This window comes from Poecilia reticulata, linkage group LG7 (assembly GCF_000633615.1).
Source record: "Poecilia reticulata strain Guanapo linkage group LG7, Guppy_female_1.0+MT, whole genome shotgun sequence".
In the NCBI taxonomy this organism is placed as follows: domain Eukaryota; kingdom Metazoa; phylum Chordata; class Actinopteri; order Cyprinodontiformes; family Poeciliidae; genus Poecilia; species Poecilia reticulata.
Genome location: NC_024337.1, coordinates 14,558,123 through 14,583,214, shown reverse-complemented (window position 1 = coordinate 14,583,214; position 25,092 = coordinate 14,558,123). Strand labels below are relative to the sequence as shown.

The window sequence follows — 25,092 nt, the reverse complement described above, 5'->3', positions numbered from 1 at the left end:
GATTTTTTTTTTTTTTTTTTTTTGTGATTTCTTGGTGTTAATAAATCAGCAAACACTCAAAAAACTTTTTCCACATTGTCATAACGGGGTATTTGTGTGCAGAATTTTGCCTTGAGATTAATTTAATAGAATTTGGAATAAGGCTGTAACACACAAAAATGTAGGAAAAGTGAAGCACTGTGAATATTTTCCAAATGTTCCGTATTATAATAATAATAACTGAAAATCCCTTCACAGTAAAGTCAAGTGCTTAGATGCATTTTTTTTTGATAATTATGGGCTGGATTAGGACTTTTACAAAGTGCTGTCTGCCAATGCTATATAGTGCTTTGCTGATACTTCACATTCTGAGATGGTCTGTTGTTCATATAATTATATGGAGCTCTAGGACTCTGCCTGAGGATTACAGGTTTAACTTGTTTAGCTGGGGTTGTGTGGCATGTCTGAATTCAGGTGTGGTGTTTGTACTCTGACATATTCAAAGAAATATTCAAATAGCACCACTGTATTTTATTTACAAATATTACTTTGGCTTTTAATTTGTGTTTTTTAAGAAAACAAGTAAACTTTTTGATTAAGCATTTTTTTTTTCGTTTGCATAAAAGCACTGTTTGCAACTTAAAGCCTTTTCATCAAAGTTGCTCTTTGCTTTCTCTGTCATTTGTTTTCTGTGTAACGTCCACATCAACTTTCTGAGAGGTCACAGTGGCACAGAAAAAGTAAAAAAAAAAAAAAGTCTAAATGCCAAATGAAAAAGACAGCCGGGCTCATGCAGCACAACAGAGGTACCTTCCTTCCTAACCCCTTTCAGACAATTTCACCACATGAAAGAGAGGAAATGTTGAAAATGTGAACTTCTGAATGAAGCAGTGCTTTTTGTGTCTGCTTAAATTTCTCTTCTTTTTATGACCAGTAACTCCACAACCCGGTAGCTCTGAATCAACACCACTGGGCCAGGGGTGAGAAAGGAGATTACATATTATCAGAGTCCTTCAGAAGCGGCACCAGGTTTATGAAAGAAGCCAGGCTGCGAATCCGGAGGAGAACAATGCAGTCAGCTGCTCCTGACACACCGAGACAAAAACAAGCCATTCCCCATTCGTGGATCCTATCCCAATCAGGGTGGGTGTCCACTGAATGCATAATCATTCATTTGAGCAGGCCGTTTATCTCCAGCTAAAATGTTGCTAACTGCAACATGATGCTCAATGCACACATGTACTTTTAAGAAACACAGGAGAGCAGCATGGCTTTGGTGAAATGTCCCGCACCAACACAGAGGTAATCCAATCAGTTAAAAGTAAGCACCGTTTGCCACTTGATGATGTCATTACCAACACAGAGGGATTCATTTTAACTAAACAGCTGCAGTAAATCAATAAATTCGTATTCCTTCACAGCTAAAAACAAACTATACCCGTTTGTAACTAAAGTGCCTTTAAATGATTTGCAAAGCAAATCTTTTGGCGTTTCTGCAGTCCTGAGGGATCACACTGCTGCCTTAGATTGATAGCTTTTCTCAGAGCCTTTGTGGTCACAGAACAATAGGAAATGAGCGGGAGGCCTCGACGTGTCACATGTGGTGCCTTTGATTAACATACTAGACTTGTTTGTGTAACAGGATCTTGGGGTGAGGTAGGAAAAAAAAAGTACTAAAAACTGAATCACAACGTTGGAGGGGGTAGGAAGATATTTTAATTTGACTGAGAGTGAGTCAGTCTTCTGAACTATTATTTTAGAGCTTCTGCTTTAGACTGATTTTGATGGTTGAGACTGAGGAGAACACACTTTAAAAAAAAAAAAACTCCAAAAAGTCATTGATGCTTTGGAATGTACAGAGAAAAATGTAACAAATATAACAATGTAGATTTTTAGAGAAGAGCTGAGTATATATAAAGAGCAGTGCTTATATAGCAACTTTGTTTACTTAAAAAGATATGTATATCTAAAAGCAACCTGGTAACGTGGAAAATCAATCCCCTAATCTAATCTAATCTAATCTCTAATCTAATCTAATCTAATATCTAATTTTGCCACTCTCTATGGCAGAAACTGTCATTGAGCCTTTGTAAGACGGACCTTTTGCATCACTGTGGAAGAATTTTGACCCACTCTTCTTTGCAGTATTGTTTTAATTCAATCATATTCGATCAATTGCAGTATGAACAGCTTGACTAATCGATTGGCTTTATTTTTGATATTTGACTCCCTACAAATCTTCCTCTTGTTTATGTGTTATTCTAACCATTCAGAGCAGATTTAGTGTTAGTGTGTTCGGGCTTAAATTCACAAACTCGCTGGACATTCTCCATTCTGCAGCAAAATTCACAGTTTCATCAAATATTTCAAGTTATGCAAGTCCTGACCTGAATCGAGGCAAATCGATTGGTGGTGCTGGATTCTTGACTTCTTGGATCGTCCATTATGGTGGTCCTGGAGTAACTTTGGATGGATGGATCCTATTCCTGGGAAGGTTTAGCAAAATGTTTTGTCAATTTATTTACATTAATTCCGACTGTAATTTGCTGGAGCCACAAATGTCCAGAGATGGCTTTTGTTGCCCATTCTAAACTGATGGATGTCAGTGGCTTTGTTTCTCATCTTTTCTTTAATTTCTTCCCATCAGAACACAATAAGTGGCTTTTTGAGAGCTTTCAGTCAACTTCATGTTGTCAGACAGGTTTTAATTAAGAGACTTCTTGGTCCTACAGACCTGGGCGAGGCAAGTGAAATTGAATTCAGCTTTTCAAAAACTGTGGTAAATCAAACCACATTTGATTAATGTGGTTTCTGAATGAAGCAGTGCTACTTGTGTCTGCTTAAATTTCTCTTCTTTTTATGACCTGTAACTCCACAACCCGGTAGCTCTGAATCAACATCACTGGGCCAGGGGTGAGAAAGGAGATTACATATTATCAGAGTCCTTCAGAAGCGGACTCTGATAATATGTAACAATTGACAATTGATGAGACATAAATTGTGCCTCATTGATTTAACAATGAGGCACAATTGTACTTTTACTGCATTGAACAGCTGTTTCTGCTTTTTATGAATAAAATAATTTTAAAATATATATTTGCTCATTGTTGTCTGGTGGTATGATTTGTTTGGCAATCCTAAACAAGAAATCTGTAAAATAGGTGAATTTGTCTTTTTTTTTAATTTTATTTATTCATTTTCTTTTTTGTTAATCTTTTCACAAGCATATTTTTCAGTTACACATTTTGATGACACCATTTACCCAGACCTGCACACCTACCCGTGTTTTCACTACCTAGTTGACACAGCATCGTCCCAACCTGTAAGGTAGCAGCAAAGAAACTCCAAACATCTTTTAATATATCTTGGCAAAGCAGCAGGCAGTTTAAGAGCTAACAATCCTCAGATAGTTTTGCCAAATGGAGTCTTTGTTCCATGTTCCACTAGGGAGTGGTTACAGATAAAAGTTTTTCTCTTTTTTTCTGTCTCTCCTTTCGGGGGAGGGAGAGAGCGTCTCCGTAATGAGTTTACACTAAAGTCTGCTGAATATCTCCATTGACTGAAAGATGTTGAGTTAGCATCAATGTCTTCTTTGGAAAGTTTTTTTAGAGGTGGAGGAGGGGCGGGTTTTAGGCTGCATGTGATCTTCTTTATCTCAAAACATCTGTGTTGCAATAGTGATTTCTCTGTGTTTTTAATACGTATGACATTGATTTAAGTCAATTCTTTTTCATAATAAAATCATGCTTTATCATGCCCATCATGTAAGGAAGTATATTTCCTTGTGTAGAATCACATTAAAGTGGATTTGTAACTGATCTCCTTTGGGTGGGTTCGACTGATGAAATAGGAAGAACATGAAATTTCCCACAACTCAGCCAACCTGCTTCTGCATCTGCATTATAAAAAAAAAAGAAAGAAAGAAAAAGAAACCTCATGTAACAGTGAAAGACTAAGGAACCCCTCCCCCACCTCCACATGGTAGCTGATGCATGACGTGAAAATGGAGGAAAGAACTACAGTTTAGGTGAGTTACACCTCAAAGTGTCACGTAGCCTCGTGTCAGCACACTAATTCACTTTATTGTGACAATTTACCCATTTTTTCTTCTTAAAAACGGGACGCTTTAGCAGCATGCAAAGTCAAAGCAGTAAACAATGCAGAGCTCATGGACGTCACTGTATAGAGGTGCAACAGTTATAGTGAGTTTTGGATAACAATCTGATATAAGTGTAAATAAATTACTAAATCTTACCTGCGCCATTATTAGAGAAATGTTTTATAGGGATTAATATTACAACAAAGAGATAACTACTCCCAAATCCTCAAGTGTCTTTTTTTTTTTTTTTTTTTTTTTACAATGTGTCACTTTTCTGTCATTCATGACCACGTGACTGTCGTGTGGGATTTTTTTTTTCTTCTTTTATGGGGAAGGGGGGGGGGTGACGCCGTGCACGCGCTCTACCTCCCTCCAGCCCCCCACCTCGAGACAGAGAGTGGCACAGCGCACGCGCCTCAGAACTCAACAGCTGCACGCAGTGAGGAGGACTCGCCAAGTAGAACAAATATGATTCACATTCAAACAATTGATTAGGTGAGCCGTCCACCAGCACTCACACATACACACACAGAGAGAGAGAGAGAAACAGAGAAAGAGAGAGAGGACGCTGCGTGAAATGAAGAAGCTACCCGACACAAACAGCAGCAGCAAAAAAAGCAGCGTGGCGGCTCACTCCTTCCTTTTCGCTCGTAGTATATCACTATAGTTAATACTAATCCGGAAATTCGGACTTGGTAGGTATTGTTTGGTGAGTTTCTACAGTTTGCTCGCAAGTCGTGAACAGCAGACAAGAAAGTGGGGAGAAAATGTTTCCTAACTGTTTCTGGTATGCTCAAAATTACTTAACACGACGGGTTCATAAATTATGTCGGTGACCTTAGCGTGTTGTTGTGGTTCAAGTTTTAGAACAAACGGTTTAATGTTGCCATGACATAAGCGTTGTCGTCGCTTTTGAACTGAATTCTTTTTGTTGTTGTTGTTGTTTTTATTGAAGTTAAATTGTGACACAAAACTGTGTGGCTTTTTAAAAAAATCAAATGAACTCCTCGTGTTTGGCTTATAATGCACACATAGAAGCGTAATAGCCAGACTATTAAAATAAAACTTTTATTTTTGTTTGAGCTGTATTTAGTTAACTGCTACTTGTAGCATCCCCCCCTCGCGACTCGATAAACGTTGAGGGTCCCTCTTAGACCACATCTGTGCTTTCTTGAATTACAAGGTGACTAACAGGAACACAAAGCTTGCGTGTACTTAAAAAAAAAAGCAGAAGAAACTAACAAAAACGCTCAAGGTCCTGCTTGTTATCGACAGTATAGCCAGAGGTCAACTGGATAAAGTGGCATCACATTAAGTTATAAACTTAATGTCAAAAAATATTAAATATTGTTTAGATTGGATTTAGTTTGGATTTGATCTTAAGCAGAGTCGGGATTTTCCTGTTGACCCCATTTCCTCTTAAATAATGATTCACTTTTTATGTAAGTTCCTACATTAGGTTTTGCTAGCAGGAACAATAAAACACTTGAATTAAAATTATTTTATTATGATGGCACTTTTAGTTTCAGTCTTTTGATTAAAATGTAATTTAGCTTTAATCATAATTTGTAGTCAAATTGTAGCCCACTAAACTTTTATGTTTTAACAACAAACTTTTTAATTGTAGTCATAATTTTAGATTTAAGTTCTGCCTAACAAAACACGTTTTAATTGGGGGAAAAACATTTGGATTTGCTTTTTTCAGTGCATTGTATACAAACTGAACAGAATTAACTGATAAGCTAAGAAAATGCTAAGCTATCTAGCACTAAAAGTAAGCATTTATTATGGCAAAAGTTAGATTTTAAAGTGTCTTTAAGATTGCTCTGCCACTAAATGTAACCTTAAAACATTTTTTAATTAAAATAACTTTTGAAAAATATTGAATAAAAAAATATATAAGCGGAAAAAATAAACTCCTAAAATAGCATTTATCATACCCTGTTAAAAGTAGGAAGTGGAAACATTCTGCCAAAAAGTTTTAAATTTTACATATATTATGAAACAATCAGGTCCTTTCCCCCCCGCTGATCAGTTTCAGAAATCCTCACTTTAAATTTCAGATTTATAATTTGTCAATATGATTGCTTGGTTGACTTTTCTTTTTTAACTCTCCTCTCTATCTCTCATTTCTTACTACTATGCATAAAAAACAAAGCAGTGAGAGATTATCCTGTGCAGTAGTTGCATTTAGTTTTCTGTTTTCTTGGTTTGCTGCTCTTCAGAACAACATTTGTAGCTAATCTGCAGCATTTAGAAGAAAGATTGAAATAGTTTAAGATTCACATGCCTTTTCTGCATTCTGTTTGCTGTTGTCTGAGGAATCTGTAGCTGACGAGACAGAGAACGGGGAAAATACCAGCACCTACTGGTATTGAAATATTCTAGTTATTCAAAAAATGTCATATTGGAAAGCCCATAAGAAATTTGGCCATATCTGTTTTTTATATGTATAAAATGGTTTGCATGGTTAATCCAGTTATGCCACATATCAACCAGTCAAAGCAATAACAGGAACTTCTTTGTACACTAGACCTCCATATGCATGCTGTAAAAGAAACAGAGGATTTTAATGTTATACATTAGTGGACCATCCCATATGAGTCAGAAAAAGTCTCTTTGTGTTGCTTGTTTTCATCATTTAGGAATTTAAAACAAGGAAATCCACGTAATAGGTGATTAAAACAGGAAACACATTACATGAACATGAAAAGTAATTAAAAAAGGGGATAAACTGCTGATAAATATTCATATTTTTAGTATTAATAGCTGTAAGCTAATTGGTTAACCAAACAGTTTCCTGAGATTAAGGCTACATTGTATGTTAACACTGAGTCTTTCAGCTTAGTGTGGTGCTTGATGTAGTTTTCAGACACTAAGGTTAGTCTTTCTGGTTAGGGGTATGTCTGCTGTGACTTAGAGACATTTAGTTTTTATCAGTGGTCTGTACAGAGAGGAAATGAGTTGTCTGTGTAGTTGATTGCTTAAAACAGATGCATTTCCTGTTTTCAGTATTAGAAGGTTGTTCCCATATATTTAAAGTTGATTATAAGGCAATGAATGGGCCAATCTTGTTTCGATATTAACCAAATCTTGCATTTTTTTTAGGTTCCTCCTCTGGACTGTGCGCTGAGCCTCAGAGGAAAATGCCAACTCACTCTTTACTGCCGTTTGTGGACAGCCCAGATGGCCTTCTCCAAGATATCCTGATTAGTAACAATGCAGGAATCCCAGGGCCTAGTTGCAGCATGAAACCACAGAGCGCTTGCACTGCGAAGGCCGTGTTACAGTCAGAGGACAGTGTGCAGCTATCCTGCATGTTTTGCGATCAGGTTTTTACGCATCAGGATGAGCTCGGCCCGCATGTGCTCACACATCACCCCACTACGTTCTACGAACCCACGGTGCTGCGGGTCGATGCCGAGTTCAGGGTCCCCGGGGAGAGATCCCGGCCCAAACCCAGCGTCCTGCCCACGCAGGAGGAGGCGGCAGCTCCCAGCTGCATCGTTTGCGGTCAGGTGGCGCAGGATGCTAGCGAACTGGAGACCCACATGAGGAAGCACAAGGACTACTTTACGTACTGTTGCAACGTTTGTGGACGGCGATTCAGAGAGTCATGGTTTTTGAAAAATCACATGAAGATGCATGTGAAACCGGGACCAAAGAGCAGGGCTGTTCTGGACCAGGAGGCCCCATTCACCATTAATGGCATCACCCAGGAGCCGTCCTTGGAGCCCATCCTGTCTGTTTACAAAATGTGCATGGTTTGTGGGTTTTTCTTCCCTGATCATGACAGTTTGGCGGAACATAGTAAGGTTCACAATCGAGAGGCGGAGCTAGGTAAAGATGAAGGCAAGGAGACGATTGATGGTGCTACTGAGTCCCACAAACGGGAAGCTTTTTTACATAGTCTCAACCTGCAGCCTGCCTCTGAAAATAAAAGTTTAAACAATGCAAGATCATCTAAGTGGATTCCCCAGCTCGATCCCTTTACTACATATCAGGCCTGGCAGCTTGCGACAAAGGGCAAGATAGCAGTTGGTCCTAATAATACTAAAGATATCGGTCAGGAACTCAGCACAGACAACGAAGACTGTGGCTCTGATAAAGAAGAGATGAGTGTTATATGGTCAGAAGGTCAAGGAGACAAAACTGTGAAAGAACTCCGGTCTCTGCCGCAGTCTGCTACTGAAACCTCCAACCCACCGCGGAGGTCACTCATGCAAAAACATAAGGACAAAGAGAGGCCAACCACTTGTGAGGAGTGTCACAAAACATTCAGGACCTATCACCAGTTGGTTCTCCACTCCAGGGTCCACAAGCGTGAGAGAGGTGGCGAAGATAGTCCAACTTCTTCTGCTGATGTGAAAACGCCAAGAACTGTCTCACAGGACCCGGCAGAGGAGGCACATGAGGAGGCTTTGGAGGAAAACTTGATTTCAGGTAAAACTGGAGCTCTGTTTAGGCTGCTACAAAGTGCTCCATCTGCTGACAAGATGGGAAATTACACCTTTTTTTTGACATATTCCTTTACTGTTTTTTTTTTCAGGAGAAGATGGTCTTGATAGATCAAAATACAGGTCCAAAGAATGCAGCTACTGTGGCAAATCATTCCGATCGAGTTATTACCTCACAGTTCACATGAGAACTCACACAGGTATTTATATATCACTTTTGCTTTAATTTGTAACCTTAAAATAGTATTGATACATCTTAAAATGTTCCACATTTTGTAATGTCACAAGCAGAAACTTGTAAAAGTTTAAAGGATTTTAATGAGAGTGCATGTGAGTGTAACAGAAAGCATTGATGAAAACGATACATTGTTTTGTTTTTTTTAGAAAAGATTCTGTGGCATGCTTTTTTTTTTTTAGCATCCCTGAGGCAATACTTTTGGTGCAGCTATATCTTGCAGTTTTTGGTGCACATCTTGATACAGAAATATTTTGCCCATTCTGCTTTGCACAATAGCTTAGTCAGAAGTGATGAACACCAGTTTGTTTATGGTCTTTATCCTGCTAGAAAGTGAACCTTTGCCCCAGTCTAAAGTCTTTTGCAGCCTGTAACTGTCTTTCTGCAAGGATTTACCTGTTAATTTACCCTTAGCTTTGAGCAGCTTTTCTGTCTTTGCTAAAGAAAAATATCTCCACCACATGGCATTTTGAATTTTTACACTGGTCTCACGTGTCAAGAGCACATCCTCACATTTGCTGTGTCTTCTGTAGTCCCTGTGGAAACCTGCGAACAATGATTTTGTTCTTGCTGATTTTTCATGGTGGCCAGATTTGGAGATTTCATAACTAATTGTTGTCCTGCTGCCAACTTCTGTCACCTGAGCCAAGGGTTTCTGAAGCTCCTTCGTAGTTGTCATGGATCTCTTGATATCTCTTCTCTGATAAATGCTCTCCTTTCCCAGTTGGCCAGTTTAGATGGATGGCCATATCTTTATAAGTTTGCAGCTTGGCAATACTTTCTCCTTCGTAGTTGGATTGAACACCTTTTATCAAGAGCTTTACCAAATATTCACAGTTTGGGATATTGTTTGTAACCAAATCCTACTTTAAACTTCTCTACTGGTTTATCCTAATCTGTTTGTTTTTTCACAAAAGTGCTATACAAATGCAGGCTATTTACCTTTAAAGGGAGCTGAATATAAATATAGGCCTGACCTTTGAACATTTTATTTATAAAAAAAAAAAAAAAGTTTAAACATTTTTCTACCGCTTGGCAATTATGATCTACTTGTATGGGTCTCTTTCCTAAAATCCTAATAAAATGTATCTAAATTTGTGACAAATCAAATCATCCCTTTATGTTGCATGCAAAAAGGCATAATTTTACAATTAATCTGAGGTTCCTGCAATCAAGCTAAAGTGATTTAATTTGCATATTTTCCAGGTGAGAAACCCTATAAATGCGTTTATTGCAACTACGCAGCCGCTCAGAAGACTTCACTAAAATACCACTATCATCGTCGCCACAAAGACAAACCATATACGGAAAACTCCAGCAGATCTGGACCTCTACTACCTTCTCCTGATGGTAGCCCTGCCACAAGCAGACCTAAACTCTGGGATTCAAAAGCAAATGGAACACCTAAGGTTAGATTTGATGGCTTGGACATAAAACCAGATAAGCATATTGTGCAACTAAACACAGAAGGCAATGATGTACAAGTAGAGCAACCACTAGCGGTTAACCTGAAAAAGGAGGAAAGGAACGAGAACTCTGAGGGTCCATTAAATCTGTCCTTGAAAGTGTCTGTTTCTATAGCTGCCGAAGCCAGATGTGCATTGACACCAAATTCATGCTCACTTTGCACATATAAAACCCTTTACCCTGAGGTTCTGGTAATGCACAAAAGGTTGATGCATAAAGACAAATCAGATAACACCAAAAAGAACGAATATGGATGTAGTGTGAAACGAAGACGTTATACAGGTTGCCCCCCTGCTCTGGAGGGGAAAGACGTTACTCCTCTCCAGATGACTGACAGACGCCATCCTCGCCGGACCAAATCCCCACTTCCACAACCCTCAAAGCCTCCAGAAAGTCTCCCAGTAAACCAGCCTCACGGCCCAAAGTGCTCACCGGTCTCTGCACCAGGCCGAGACATCAAACCGGGGTTTCAACCTTACCGACAAAACGTTGAGTCCCATCCCAACCAGGAATCCTCCAAGTACACAGAGGTTATGAGAAAAACCAACGCAGGCAGTAAGTATGTAGCGGACAGGTCAGCTTCACTGGACAGAGTGGGAGTAAGCGAGAGGAGCTACCCATCAAGGAGCGGCGCCCTTTGGCACTCGGATGCTGCTCGCCTGTGTCTGTCGAGCAGATTTGGGAGCCTCCCTCAAGTGGATTTTGGTGACCCGTCTGGCAAGAGATTGAAGCTTTCTGTACCAACAAACAGAGCGACTGAGACTGGCGAGAAAGCATCTTTTAGACCACCGCCACTAGACGGACCCAGCAGGTTGCTTTTTCCAGGAAGAAACACATTGCAGGGGCCAGGCCCATCCTCGTCTTCAGAGGCCCTGTGTCCAATAAAAACCGGGTCTGCACCTCTGGGGGGAAGTTTGGAGTCGGAGTGGAACATGATGAACTTTCTGCACTACACACCAAATGATCTGGCATCTCTCTACCACAGCACACCAACAAACCCCAGTCACGGAGGACTGTCCAACCCCAGAGTTGGTATGTATTAAATTTCTACACCAAGAGGGAAACTTTGTACAGTTTTACTGAAATTTTACTTCAATGTGTTTGTATATATATATGCATAATCCATCTTTTGGAGAACTAATACTAATTATTCTTGCTCAGGGGCCAGAACTCTACTGTACCAACCCTTACCGAGCCTGCCCAGCCTTCCGAGGAGAGACCCCTCAACCTCTTACCCACACCAATGCTACGGGACCACTGACAAGAACTCCTAAAATAAAAAGCACCAAGGTAAACCACTGGAAAATATGTGCAACAAATTTGTTTTGAACTTCAAACCTTTTATTTTTCTTTTTTGCTTTTTTTGTTGTCCTTCACTGGATTGAAACTTGTTATCCGCGGTATAATTTTGTTTCCCTTTGTAAACAGAGCTGCTATCTTATTTCGGAGAACTTTATGGAAAAAGTATTTAATTTCTGCATTTATAAAATGAGACTGCTCAGACTGTACCTTTGTTGCCTTTAATTTAATGTAGATTTGATAGAAGAAAATTTGTGTTGTATGAATATTTCAGGGGCTGAGAATTTCATTATACAGTTATTTTCTTATCCATGCGGGATAAGTGCACAGATATCTCTCCACTTGGTGTACACTGGGATATTGCTATCAATTTAAACATTTATCTAAAGTCATATTCTACCCGAACTAATCTTTAATTATCAGGCTGTGTAACAACAAAAGCAGTGTGAAAAATTAGATAAAATCCGCCTCTACGTGAGACAGGGTTTGTGTGAAAATGGCGGCTCTTCGCCTTCAGGCAGCAGTTAAACAGTTTTGTTTTTGTCTCTTCCAAAGCACCGATGAGAAGTTTGATGGCCTTGGCCCATTAGATTACAAGCAGGCCACAGAAACCGTTTTCTCTGGATGCTCTACCTCATGCTGCTCTCTGTACACTTAGTTATTTTGAAAGCTGCTGTTGCTATAATGTCAACTGAGCTTTTGTACCTTGATAAATGGAGTATTTCAGAAATCGTCAAAAACCACACGTGACACACAACTACATCTACATTTTTGGTTGTGGATTAACTTCATGTACTTTAAGCAGAAAATACTGTATTTACAAGATTCTTTTAAAAGGGTACATTTAATCATTAACCTCTAGTGCCTCGGATCCATCAGCTGCGAATCGTGGTTTGATTTGTAATAAAATGATCAAACCTTGTCATTTGATTGGTGCACATTCAGTCTTGAAAGTGTGTAGTTTCAAGTGACCTTTTATGTGTGTGCCTGGGAAAGACAGCCACCTAAAAGCAGCTGTTTTGATTAATGATTCAATTAAATGTGAACTGTGAAGAAAAGAGTCTCAGGTTAACTGCTTTACTCGATGCTCAGGCGTCGCTTGTGTAATTTTGTTTCTTTTGCATTGAAATGCTTGAGATAAATGTGGGTTTTTGTATTTGGCTTGCATGTAAACTTCATGTAAAATTGATACTATTGTTTTGAGATTTGTATGACATTTCAGTAATAAAAATGAGAGGCAAAGAACTTGTCAAGGTTTTTCTCCTCTGTATGGCCTTTCATTTCTCTTCTGATACTTTGAGTAGCAGTCTTTGAGCTTTACATTCATTCATATGATAAACTTGCAGCAAAGTTTTTTTTTTTGTTTTTTTTTTTTTCAGTCACCAGTTTTATGCATTCTCCGAAACTGGTGCATCTCGGGAAATTAGAATATATTCCAACTTTTAATTTATTTCAGTAATCCCACTTACAAAGGGAAGCTCTTACAACGGCATGTTAAGTCCATTGTAGGAGTAAATTTCTGCCAAACGTTTGCTAGAAAATTATCAGAAATTTTGAAATTAATCTCACGAATTGACTAGAAAAAACTTGGAAAGTTATGAGTAACATAAGTTGAACATTTCTCTTTTTTTTTTCTTAGTTTTGAGTTTTCTAGTGTAAATTTACTCCTCTATTTTATCTACAATGACCCTAGTCCCTTACCCTTATCTTCCAGCTTGTGAAACTGTTTACTTCCTCAGATAATTAAGACATTATACAAGGCCAATAAAAAGGACGTTTAATAAGGAAATGTTGTGGTTTACCTTTTAATGTAAGTGTCCAAAATGTCATTGCTGAAGAAGCTAGCGGTTCCATAAATGGCAACAAGGGTAATTTGCCACCATAAGAGGATTTCCAGATGAATAAATCTCACATAAACTATTAAAAATAGTTAATGTGAACCCATGTTGCTTGAGCTCCTGTGTGAGGTTTTCAGTCAGTGAACCCTGTCATCTGCATATGTGCTTTTTCAAACCAGTATTTCAAACAGTATTTCATACTTCCCTCTGCTCATTATCCTTATGGAGATCCTGATTTAATTTTCCACTTGGATTTGGCTCCTGCTCATGCTGCCAAAAATACCAGCATCTGGTTTAACCACCATGGCATCTCTGTTTGTTGGCCAGCCAATTCGCCTGTACTAACAGAAAATCTATGGAGTAATATTAAGAAGACGATGAGGAAACCAGAGCCAACAAAGTGAACGTCAGTTTTAAAGCAAACTGGCCTTCCTTAACATCTCAGCAAAGCCGCTGTGTGATCACTTTAACTGTAACTCATGCAAAATATTTACTGTCCAGTACCTTAACTTGCTTTTCATAGGCCCACAATTATGCGTTCATTTTTTTAGCAATGTAGAAACTGTCACTTGAAATATACTACTTTGTATAATGAGTTTGTTATTTTTGTTCTGGATGTTTCTCTGACTCCCCTGAAAGGAGCTGGCATGTAGATGGCTTGGTTTCTTTACATAACCTGCCTTCCAAAGTTGAAAACAATTTGAATGGTTCTTGCAGGGTCGGGGGGGGGCTTGTGTCTGTCTCCAGTGGTCATTGGGCGGGAGGCAGGGAACATCTTGGACAGGTCATCAGTCCATCACAAGGACAAACAGCCATGCACACACACGCTCACATCTAAGGACAATATAGAGACCAAATAACAGTCAAGTGGAAACTGGAGTACCCAGAGAGAACTCGTACATGCACAGAGACTTCCTGATTCGAACACAAAGCCTTCTTTCTGCAAGCAACAGTGCAATCTTGATTTTTGCAAAAATATTTGTTAATTTACAAAAAGGAACAAAGTGAACATTTGCATCTTAGATATAAAGTAATCCATGTAATCCTGTTTGATTTAAATATTTACTGTGAAATAAGAATTGACTCCATTGTTTTGGTCTTTAACTTTAACCAAAGAGAGCCTAAAGAAAAGTTCTGACTTCATTCCTTAACTGTTGGAGAGTTGGTTCAGCTTGTTGAATTTAAGTTGTTCACGATTTAGTTGTTTTTTTTTGTCTCCAATTCACTTTAACCTTTACTTTCTTGCTTTAACCACCAGAGGGCAGTATTTATTCAGTCTGGATTGTTGCCTTGGGTGATATGTTTCTTGAGCAGAGTTGCAGTGCAGTTGTATGCTGTAAAATCCTATAGAGTGACCAATCTGAGAGTTGAATGACAGAGCAATGGGGCAAAGTGAATTATACTGAATATATATTTACATACATATGTCTGCCTTCATTCTGAAAAGTAAAACTTATTGCAAGAAAAAGAAAAAACGTAACAGATTATGGTAGCGCCTACGCCCAAAGTGCTGATGTCTCATATATGTTACCCAGCACAGCAGGAACATATTATATTTATTTATTGAATTGCTACTTGTAAAAGAAAAAGGAGGAAAAACAATCTGTGATAAGTTTGGAAAAAGCCTCATCAACAGGAGACATCAGTACACTATTGTTGACTTTTCTCTATAAAAGGAGACGACTGACAAAACTTATCCCTGCTGTGTAGTCTGTAAACAACAAACTGCAAGAGACAATCTTCAGCGCACTGAACATTTTAAACTTTGATTCTCCTTCTCTCCCCCTCATCATCCCCCTCCTCCCTTTTTGAGGAGACCACATCTGTTTGCTGTCTGTTCCCCTGGGCCTGCACTGTGTAATCTATTGCATTAGCTCACATTAGTGCATATCGCCCATGGGCCTCGGTAATCACAAACGCAAAATGAGCATTTCACTTAGCATCACCCTCATGTTCCCTCACACTGTGGCAGACCTAGAGCAAAGGCGTTCTTGAGGACACGAGTCGACAACAGCTTATGACATCCGTCCTGTTACACCCGATCCCCACGTCAAAAGAGTGTGACGGTTTTCATATAAAGCTTCGTTAATGGGCCAAAATAAGAAACACTTTGTTTTCCATCCTCTGCTTACTTCCTGTTCTGGATCTTTTTCTGTAACACGAGAAGCTTGAAGAGAGGTAACGTTTCTCCCAGAATCTTGGTCTGACTTCAATCATTTTTAGACATCGCGGGCCCTTTTCTTCCCTTATGCTTTGTTTTGCTGCTAAATCATTCTGCAGGAAGCAGACTTTTATCAAGTTTTTGATGCAGATTTAAAATATAGATTAAAGAAATCAGTTTCACATGCTTCAGTAAAAACTTTTTCAATCTGGTTGTTTGTGCAGGCAGAAAAAGCCCAAGGCATAAACAAATGAAGCTGCTGCTACAGGCATCCAGACCAGTAGGGGGCACCCAGGATCACCCTACATCTCAAACAATACTTTTCATGAAAAATCTGCAATGTTTTTGAAGCACAGGCCTACTTTTACAATTGCTTTTAAGGGTTATGAATAGCAAAAATAAGAGCACTATAAGTATTGTGATTGTCATGTGTGCCCTTCATTTGAAGACCAAAATAGGGAAGAATAGTTTTGTTTGCACTTTTTTTGGAATTTTTCACTGTATTATACAATCTTCAGAAAGTGCAATATTCCTGCCACAATTTTGATCTGAATATTCATTTTCCAGGGACTGAGTGCAATTTTATCATTATTATTTTCACTGCAAAATCATTATTGTGTGAACTGGTCAACATCATACTTTATTTAGACAAATTATTTGGCAAATTAAATATTAAACGTGATGCTTGATTTATATTTTAATTGAAAACGGGGCATCAAGAGAGACATTATAATCAAATAAAATCTAAGCTTCTGTTATAAACCCTCCAGCCAGAAGGGGGCATCCAAGAACACTCTATAAGAATACACATTTCAAAACATTTGTCAAAAACTTGATTCTGAATTTTAAAATTTTCTTTGTCGGTCAATGAAAGTGAAATAATTTACTAATAAACTTGGTAAAAGGAAAATCAATACATGATTAAAAAAACATTTCAACATTATTCATGAATAGCTATAATTTACTGTTTAAAGTTTAGAATGAATTGTTGATATAATTTTTATAATTTTTTTTTACTTGTTCTGCTTGTGTCAGCCTGAGTCAGTATTCTTGAACACGGATGTGGCAAATTAATCAATAATATAACTAAGCTTGAATCTTTGCCTTTCAGTATTTATACATCTAGAACTTTTTCCATTTTTGTCACATTATAACTGAAAACTTTTAATTTCATTTTTCATTTCTAAAAAGTGTTGGGTACATTTGTATTCAGCAGTCTTTCCTGTAATCTTGCCTTTAGAAATCGCCAAGTAACGAAAGTTCAGTTGTGTCAAATGTAAGCATGAAAGCAGCTGTCCTATGAAGACCTCAGGTTTGTTATGAAAGCTGTGGCCTGCTCGTGAATTCTTTGTAGAAGCACCTTTTGCTGCGAGTCCAGGTCTTTTGGATTATGTTTCTACCAGCTTTGCACATACAGTGTAATAACGTCTGTGCTTTATTTGTCAAATTGGTTGAATTGTATATATTCTTAATGTTTGTTTTTGTTATTGTTGTCCATTTGTCTTGTCCGCTTTGACATATGCTGCTGCCTTTCTTGGCCAGGTCACCCCTGGGAAAGAGATCTGGATCTCAATGGGGTTTTTACCTGGTTACATAAAAGGTTTATTAACAATAATAAAAAACAGAGGCTGACATTTTAGCCTCCGTTTGGACAGAGAGTGTCAGTAAAAAGCAATTTTCAAGTTTTGCTATTACATATCAGACAGGTTATATATCTACTAAGCTATTCCATTGCATCTGTGGCTGTGTGTTAAGGTGAGCTGCCCCCTGACAGGTGAACCTCTTCCTTCTGTCTCTTATGTTTTTCAGTCTCCGATAGGTTTCCTGTAGAATTGTCTAGAATCTTCCTATCAACTCTGCGCAGCTTTCCTGACCCTGCGGATGAACAGCATCCCCACAGCATGATACTGCCACCACCACATATCGCTCTGGGCATGATGTGAGGATATTGGTCACTGTGCTGACATTAAATTACACAGAAGAAGGAAGTTAAAATGAAGCTTGTTGCACTTGTTTTAAATGAGTCCTGAATGAAAATAGTGTTATAAAAGTAAAAGTAAAAAAAAAAAAACTTGTATCATAAACCATTTGAATAAAATTTTGCTTAAAGCCCCATAATACCATAGGGGTGAGTGTTATGTGCAACAAACCAAGACAAAAATCAGGCCATGTTGAACTACTTTCTCTTAAAATTCTAGGCATTTGCATCAAATACTTACATTTTATTTAAGAGACTCCTTATCTTGGAAACGTAGATTTTTTATGTTTGATTTTATAGAAGGTTAAGTTTAAGACTTATAGATAGAAGCATTTGATATTGGATATTTTTTATATGCATATGTGGCTGTATATTTTTTCTTCTTCCCCTTTTGTCCTCTCTTCCCTTGTCTTCTCAATCCTTTTATCACTCATAATTGTTGCCTCCAGAACGTCAAATTGCTTGAATTAGCAATTGGGCCAGCACAGCAGTTACATGGTCAATTGTTGAACATCCTGTCAGACTTTGAGGCTAAAAGTCTTGCTTTGTCTGCGATCGCTCATCATCGTCACCCCATTCCCTCTGAGGAAGAGGGAGCGATGTAACGGTTCCCACAAAAACAGCCCGTGGCCTAAGGAGAGGGATTTGGGTGTCTGGAGACAACAGAGGCCATATGGAGCGGGGCTGAGATAGCAAGGCGCATGTACAGAATAATGGATGATGTGTCATGTTTCATGTTGCAGAGAAGCCATCAGGAGACTTGGGTTGGGGGAAATCAAAAGGCTCACACACAGCACAAGCGACTGTTGGACCATTTAGCATTTTTTGATTATTTTCATGCTGGGAGAGCGCTGAACATATAGGCCTGATAGATGAGGTCTTCTGTTTTCAATACCTGTGGTCTGTGTAGGTTATTTATGAGTGAATACAGTCAGGATTCAGAATGGCTATTATGTATTGGAATGATGACTTTACCAGCCTGATGAACCGACCACCTGTGTACTGAATCTAAAAAAGTACTCAAGCGGGTCAACAGAACCAAGAGCAACAATAAATAGAAGAACAACTTTATCCAAAACATCAATCAACCAACCATATAATTAAAATGCGTTTCTATGCAGTCAGCTGTGACACAAGTTGCTATACTCAGGTTACAAACCATAAAAAAACATGCAACAGAAACACCAGAAAATTAAAATTAAAAAAAGTAAAATAGGACAACAATTAAACATCATGTTGTAGAACCCAGCACCAGATACTGATTTAAAGAATGAGAAAACAAATCTAAAAGAAAGTATATCTGGTCAAGATGGCTGCCACACAAACCATGACTAGCCTAGAGTGTTAAAAATTGGACTTAAGAATGGCACTACTTCAGCATATTCAAATAAAAAAACAACAAAAATCTGTCTACTTATCTATCTGTCCGTTTAAATACATTTGTTTACTAAAATATAGTATTCATTGCATTTCAAAATCCAAATTATTATTTGTTAGATTGCTACTCATGTAAGGTTAAAATCATCAGCTATAATGTAACTGGTAGGATGTAAGCTAATTACAAATGATGATGACGATGATGATAAAGAATCTGGTGTTGACTTGTTGGTGTGGACAGGGCCCCATATAAAAACCTGCTTAGGGCTACAAAAAGGCTTGGGGCCTGCCCTGCTTCCAATATACTAAAAATAAGAGACCACTTAAAATGATCAGTTTCTCTGGTTTTACTTGTTATTGTTTGAGTAAAATGAACATTGTTCTTTTATTCTACGAACTACTGACAACATGTCTCAGAAATTCCACGCAAAAATGTAGCATTTGTTTGCAGAAAATGAGAAACAGTCAAAATAACAAAAGAGATGCAGAGCTTTCAAATCTCAAATAATTCAAAGAAAACAAGATCATATTCATTTAGAAACAACAATGCTAATGTTTTAACTCAGGAAGAGTTCAGAAATAAATATTTGGTGGAATAACCAGGAGGTTTTCAATGAGGTTCAGTGCAGTGGTCTCAATTTATATATATATATATATATATAACAGTAATCACATTGTAATGCAGCGCCTTCATCCCTTCAGTAACAGCCCTGCAAAGGACAGAGTGGACACAGGGAAGAGGAGCATATGCCACCACTGCAGTGGAGATAAAACCTCCTCAGTCCAAGAAGCCGATTGCCACAGGGGCCGTGTATACAGAGTCCCTCCCCCTTCCTTTTTATCAGCCCTACCTGAATGTGAAATAAGCCGAGCACCTCCTCTCTGTTTTTCTCCCAGTGTCAGAACTACGTTTAAGTGCTGTTTCCGATACCCATGAGTAAGCCCCATAAAAGCCGCCCCATCGCCGCAGCGTTATTGTTTCTTGCGGATGATTGATTGATGGATGAGGGCTGACACTTCAATGAAGCCATTTCCACTGGCATCTCTATCTGATGATGTGCAGCGTATATTTTCCATCCACGCCTCATTGCTTGCCTGTGTCATTCCTGGAACTTCATTTACACCATGTTCCCTGAAGGACCTTTTTTAGCCCCATCTTCCTTTCTGCCCCCCCCCCCTCCCTGGCTCCTCTTTTTATCTCTTTCCTTTTCTATGCCATAAAATAATGCCGTTTCTTGTTGACACTGGAGGGGGCTGGAATCATTCGCACGAAATGATAAAACCAAAGGCGTGGAGGGGTTATTTACAGCATGCGTAACACTGACAGAGTCCCACTGTTCTGCTTTTTCGCTGTCAGAAGCCAAGTCCATGCTGAGGCGGAGCAGAGCTGTGATATACATATCAAACATACCTACACTGTATACACAGGCGCATTCATTTACTGGTATCTCCTGAAGGCGTACAGTGGCCTCCAGCGTTGCAGATTCAGCTCAGAGCCTGTCCGCAGCCGCCTGAAAAACATGTTAAAGTGTATCAGTTCGATGACAGTGTGATTGAGGTGGCTTTTTTTGAGACAATTGCCTGTTTTTGCTCATATGGGGAGCAGATGGTAAGCAGGCATCAGTGCGGCAGGCTTTCTGGGATGACGGCCATGAGATTTCCCCCTCAGGTGCCATTGGAGCCCCTTTAGAGGAGGAGAGTGATTGGTAGGACATGGCAACCCTAAGCAAAGGCGTTTTTTCCCCCTCAAAATTCCCTGTGTTTTACAGTTTTAAACAAAAACCCATTGTGTACGACATGTACAACATGACCCAGGCTACAAAAATGTTTAAAACTTGACCATTAGCTTTATTTCAAGACAAAGATGTATTAAATAATTTGTTTATTGTATTTATGTTAAAATTGGTACCTTTATTTGGATCAAAAATTGGGATACTCCTTATTACGTTTTGTGAAATTAATAAAGTAGGTTTTATAATACCTTCATTGTTGCAATGAACCAAACCAGAGGTGCCCTAAAGTTTTGCCCCCGGGACCAAAAGTGGTCAACTTTAACTTCTGGTGGGGCATAAGATTCATTAAATAAAACATTTCAAAATTAGTTTGTTATGATTTTTTTTAGTTGCATTTACTCAACAACAAAGAAAACTTTTATAGAATCTGTATATCATAAAAACATAAAAAGGGTTACAGTTATCTGCTGTAATTTTGAATAAGTCTGAGGACACTGCTAAACCTGGTGTATATTTAATAAATAATTGATAATTGAACATATCTCATATCTTGATTTTATTTGCATATTTGTGAATTATGCATAAGAAACAGCTTGAATATTGCTTCACTTGGAAACATTTGAAAGTTTCCTGGCACGTATAAATAGTTTGATAAAATCATTTGGAGAGCGTGTTATGTGCAAGATTGTTCTGTCAAGATGTTTTACAAAGTTATCATGGAAGTTAGAAGGAGAGCAACTTTTATCTGGGAGGTGAACTTTGAAACCGGACTGGACTTGTGCTTTTAGTCATAATGTTTCATATCTGCTCAGTTCTGGTTTGTTGCTTTCATGAAACCCTCCAAGGTCTTCACAGGTAACAAATATTTTATCAGTTATCAGCTACAATGCATTCTGGCATTGCTACTAAATGTCTAAAAGTCAGCTTGCTAGATATCATTGTGCAGAAAACAGTAAAGGAGCTGCCCTTAGGCCATCTTGGGATCTTAATGTGTTATTTCTTGCCATCACTTTAGTGTGAAAAAGCATGTGAAGCATCTGCCTTTCAGCACCTTGAGATCAAAATGTACCCTGTAGTAGACTGCAGGGAAAATCGGAGGACAATGCACAGTTTACCACATGATGCATTTACCAAAGCCCTGTGTGGGTCTGTGTGTGTGTGCGTGTGTATTCAGTGTACCTGACCTTGGCTGCTGTAGGACACTTTGGTTCATCAGGAAAGATGATTGTTTCCTTTAAAAGATATTAGGAGGAAAACGTCTGAAGGAAACTGACATGGCTCCCTGCATCCCTGATGGTTTCCACTCCGTTTCTTTTATAGTCCTTCAGTAGGTGAGGGAATAATCTCCCGCCACAGTATTTATATATTAAGCAATGTCTTTCCCTGCAGAAACAAGAGTGTAATATTTTCTACACGAGCGTGTCATCCTTTATCAATAATCACCTTGGAGGGAGAGCTGCTCTTGGTGAACAGATATTGACCTCTGTGGTGATGAGGGTACATTACCAGTGGTGATCCTTCACCACAACACAGAGAGCAGGGCGACGGCCGCAGGAGCAGGTCGCTTATCGACTGTCACTGGATCACAGCAGGACCATGCTACAGTATATCACCATTTCAGAAAATGAATCTTAGATCAGCGAAAAACCTTCATACAATTTGACAATTTGAGCTTTCTTTCAGTTTTTTTTTTTACATTTTGTCCCACAAAAAATCTCAATATATTTTTTTATTGTAGTATATGTGAACCAATATTTTACTTTTTTTAAATTTGCTATTATAAATCTGAAAAGTGTGGTGGACATTTGCATTCCAATCCCTTTGTTCTGATATTCCTAAATAAAATCCAGTGCAAGTCATTTCCTGAAGAATTAGCCTGATTAGTAAATGCAGTACACATGTGTGTGTGTGTGTGTGTGTGTGTGTGATGAATTGAGTCAGTCATGTGAATACAGTCAGTATAATTACAGCTGTTAGAGAAGGAACGCAGATGATAGGTTAGGAATAAAGTTTTGAAGAAGTTTAAAACAGCATCAGATTGTTTAAAAATATTAATCTAAAATCCATCATGTTTTTTCAAATTGTGTGAAACCACTAGGGGGCAGTAGGGGGGCTCAGAAAACTGGAGGGAAGATGAGGGGGAGGAAAAAACCCCCCAAAATATTTATATAATTAATAATAAAATTTTTAATCAGAATTTTTTTTTATCCAATCTGTTTTTCATTCGTTATTATGACATGATACGTTGCTGAAATGTTATTTGCCATGGTGATCTTTCTGATTTATGAAGCTTCTTTCTCAAGCTAGCATAGCACAGCCAACTAAAATCTATAAAGGAATGAAGCAATGTAATAATTATTGAATAGAGAATAAAAGTGAAAAAGAAAAATACATTCTAAAAGTTCCTTCACATTTTTTTTGAAATGTGAAAAAGTTCAAGTGGTATGCATAATATTGCATCACTCAGCATAACCTGTTTGGTTAAATCCGTCCCTTTAAGGTATTATCTTCTTAAAATAAAGAAAAGAAAAAACACAATGTGTGCATAAATAAGCTGCTGGCTCCGTGAGAAGACGAGCCAAGAAGTCACAAAGCAATGGCCCTTCTTGTCTAATTCAACGTGACACTGAATAGTACACACAGAGAAACAAGTAACCTCAAATTGGGTTATTCCTCCTACCTGCCAGTAATCCAGTTGATAAGCACTATACATGTAGATTTCTGAGGAGCAGAGAAATCAGATTACTCAGAGCTGAACTGGGATTTTCAGTCTAAATTGGCTGTTCTTCCGAGGGCCCCCTCGTTCTAACAGGATGAATGAGGGGAAATAAATGACTTGACTTTGCTCAGATAAATAGTCTGCAGAGGAGCTCTGAGCAATGGCAAGCAATGCGGGCTTACTGAGCATACAGACATTCAATGTGTAGATACATTTAGGAGAAAAACTATCACATCTACAAAGCGTTCAAAGATTTGAGATGGATGCTGGAAAAAATGTTCTGCAAAACAAAAGAAGCTGCACAGCAACTGAAAACTGTTTCTGAGAACAACTGGGGGAAGTAAACCTGACTTCCTGTCATGGATGACTAAAATGTATGATGGTTTCATAAAGGAGCTTCAGAAAATCTCTTAGGTCTGTGTCATTATTTTATAATAATGGCTTAACGCAACTCTGAAGTTACATTGGAAGCTTTGAGTTTGGAAAGCAAATATTTTTTAGTGCTCTTATGTGAGGTTGTCATTTCAGCCTAATTTGTTGACATAAAGTTGTGTAAAAGTTTTAAACCATCCTTGTTTTTTTTTATTTGTTTATTTGATTTTATATATTCTTTGCTTCTAGGAGCCAGAACGTTTTATAATCTTTAGCAAAGTGGTTTTGATCAATTGCTTCCCAGACTTTGTGAAAATACGTACGCTTTTATTTTGGAGGAAGATGAAAAACCTGCCAGGCCTTGAAAGTACCGACAATTAGACAAAACTTAAATTGAAAGCCATGCCAAACATTTTTTAAATCTAGAAACTGTGATTTAAAAACTAAAATTAGACGACTGGATCATCTAGTGTTTTCTTAAAACAAAAGTAAAAATAATGAAAAAAAAAAACAACTTTATTCATAAAATCATGTAACAGTTTTATCAACTGCAGCGAATCAATTTCTCTGTATGTATTAAAAAGAAAAGGAAGAAGCTGCAGTCCTTTCCTTTAGTAAAAATATCCTTCATTAGTGAGGTGCTGATGTCACTTTTTCACAGTTTGGTGGCTCAGTGCTTCATTCTTCGCTGAGGCTGTTTTTTAAAATAACTTCCCTGCTCGTGTTAGTCATCAGTTCAAAATTGCTTGTAAAAATAAACAAATGAATAAATAGAATCTCACTCTGAACAGCCGTCTCGCCCAGGGTACGCACCCACATTTTGACACCAAGCTACCGCAAAGTGGCTTAAAACAACTCATAACCTGGATTTCTACACAAGTAATATGTGGATTAAAATGAATGTTCATTTCTTTATACCACCTTTATCCCTGTATACATTGCTTCTGATCTTCAGTGAATAAGAGCGGGACAGCATCGTTAACAGATGTCCCGTTTTTCTAAAGAGAAAATTGAAACCTGAATTACTTGTTAAGACGTCCAACCTTTTAAGGAGTAAGGTTACGTATCACAACTTGTCCTTTTCTCACAAATATGGAAAAACAATAATGCATTTTCCCAATGTAAAAAAATAATATTGCTCCAGCTAGTGCAAACGTGTAAAAAGGCTTTTATTCACATCAGCTTAAGTAATGAAAGCAAAGAGTTGCAATAAATCAAGAAAATGTTCAGAACGTGATTTGAAAAAGAGCCAGTTTCAGTCAGGAGTTGAACAGCACAGACACAGTTTAACAATGAGATGATCTGTGTGTATATGCGTTTAGTTAACATTTGTAACTAAAAGCATATATGGTTTTAAATCCTATAAGAAGATATTGTC

At 38.2% G+C, this 25,092-nt stretch overlaps 1 protein-coding gene across 3 annotated transcripts; it reads left to right on the top strand.

Annotated features, from left to right (window-relative positions):
• Positions 1-4,443: 4,443 nt before the first annotated feature.
• znf217 (zinc finger protein 217) lies at positions 4,444-17,534 on the top strand. 3 transcript variants are annotated; one of them, XM_008414556.2, is made up of 6 exons: positions 4,444-4,573; positions 7,187-8,521; positions 8,628-8,735; positions 9,977-11,269; positions 11,399-11,527; positions 17,345-17,534. In XM_008414556.2, the coding sequence occupies exons 2-5, from the start codon at positions 7,225-7,227 to the stop codon at positions 11,509-11,511; spliced, it is 2,811 nt and encodes a 936-aa protein (XP_008412778.1). In that variant the 5' UTR covers positions 4,444-4,573; positions 7,187-7,224; the 3' UTR covers positions 11,512-11,527; positions 17,345-17,534. The 3 variants fall into 3 exon arrangements, with proteins under 3 accessions (XP_008412778.1, XP_008412780.1, XP_008412781.1); XM_008414558.2 differs by lacking the exon at positions 4,444-4,573 and adding an exon at positions 4,610-4,773; XM_008414559.2 differs by lacking the exon at positions 4,444-4,573 and adding an exon at positions 4,610-4,787.
• The last annotated feature ends 7,558 nt before the right edge of the window (positions 17,535-25,092 follow it).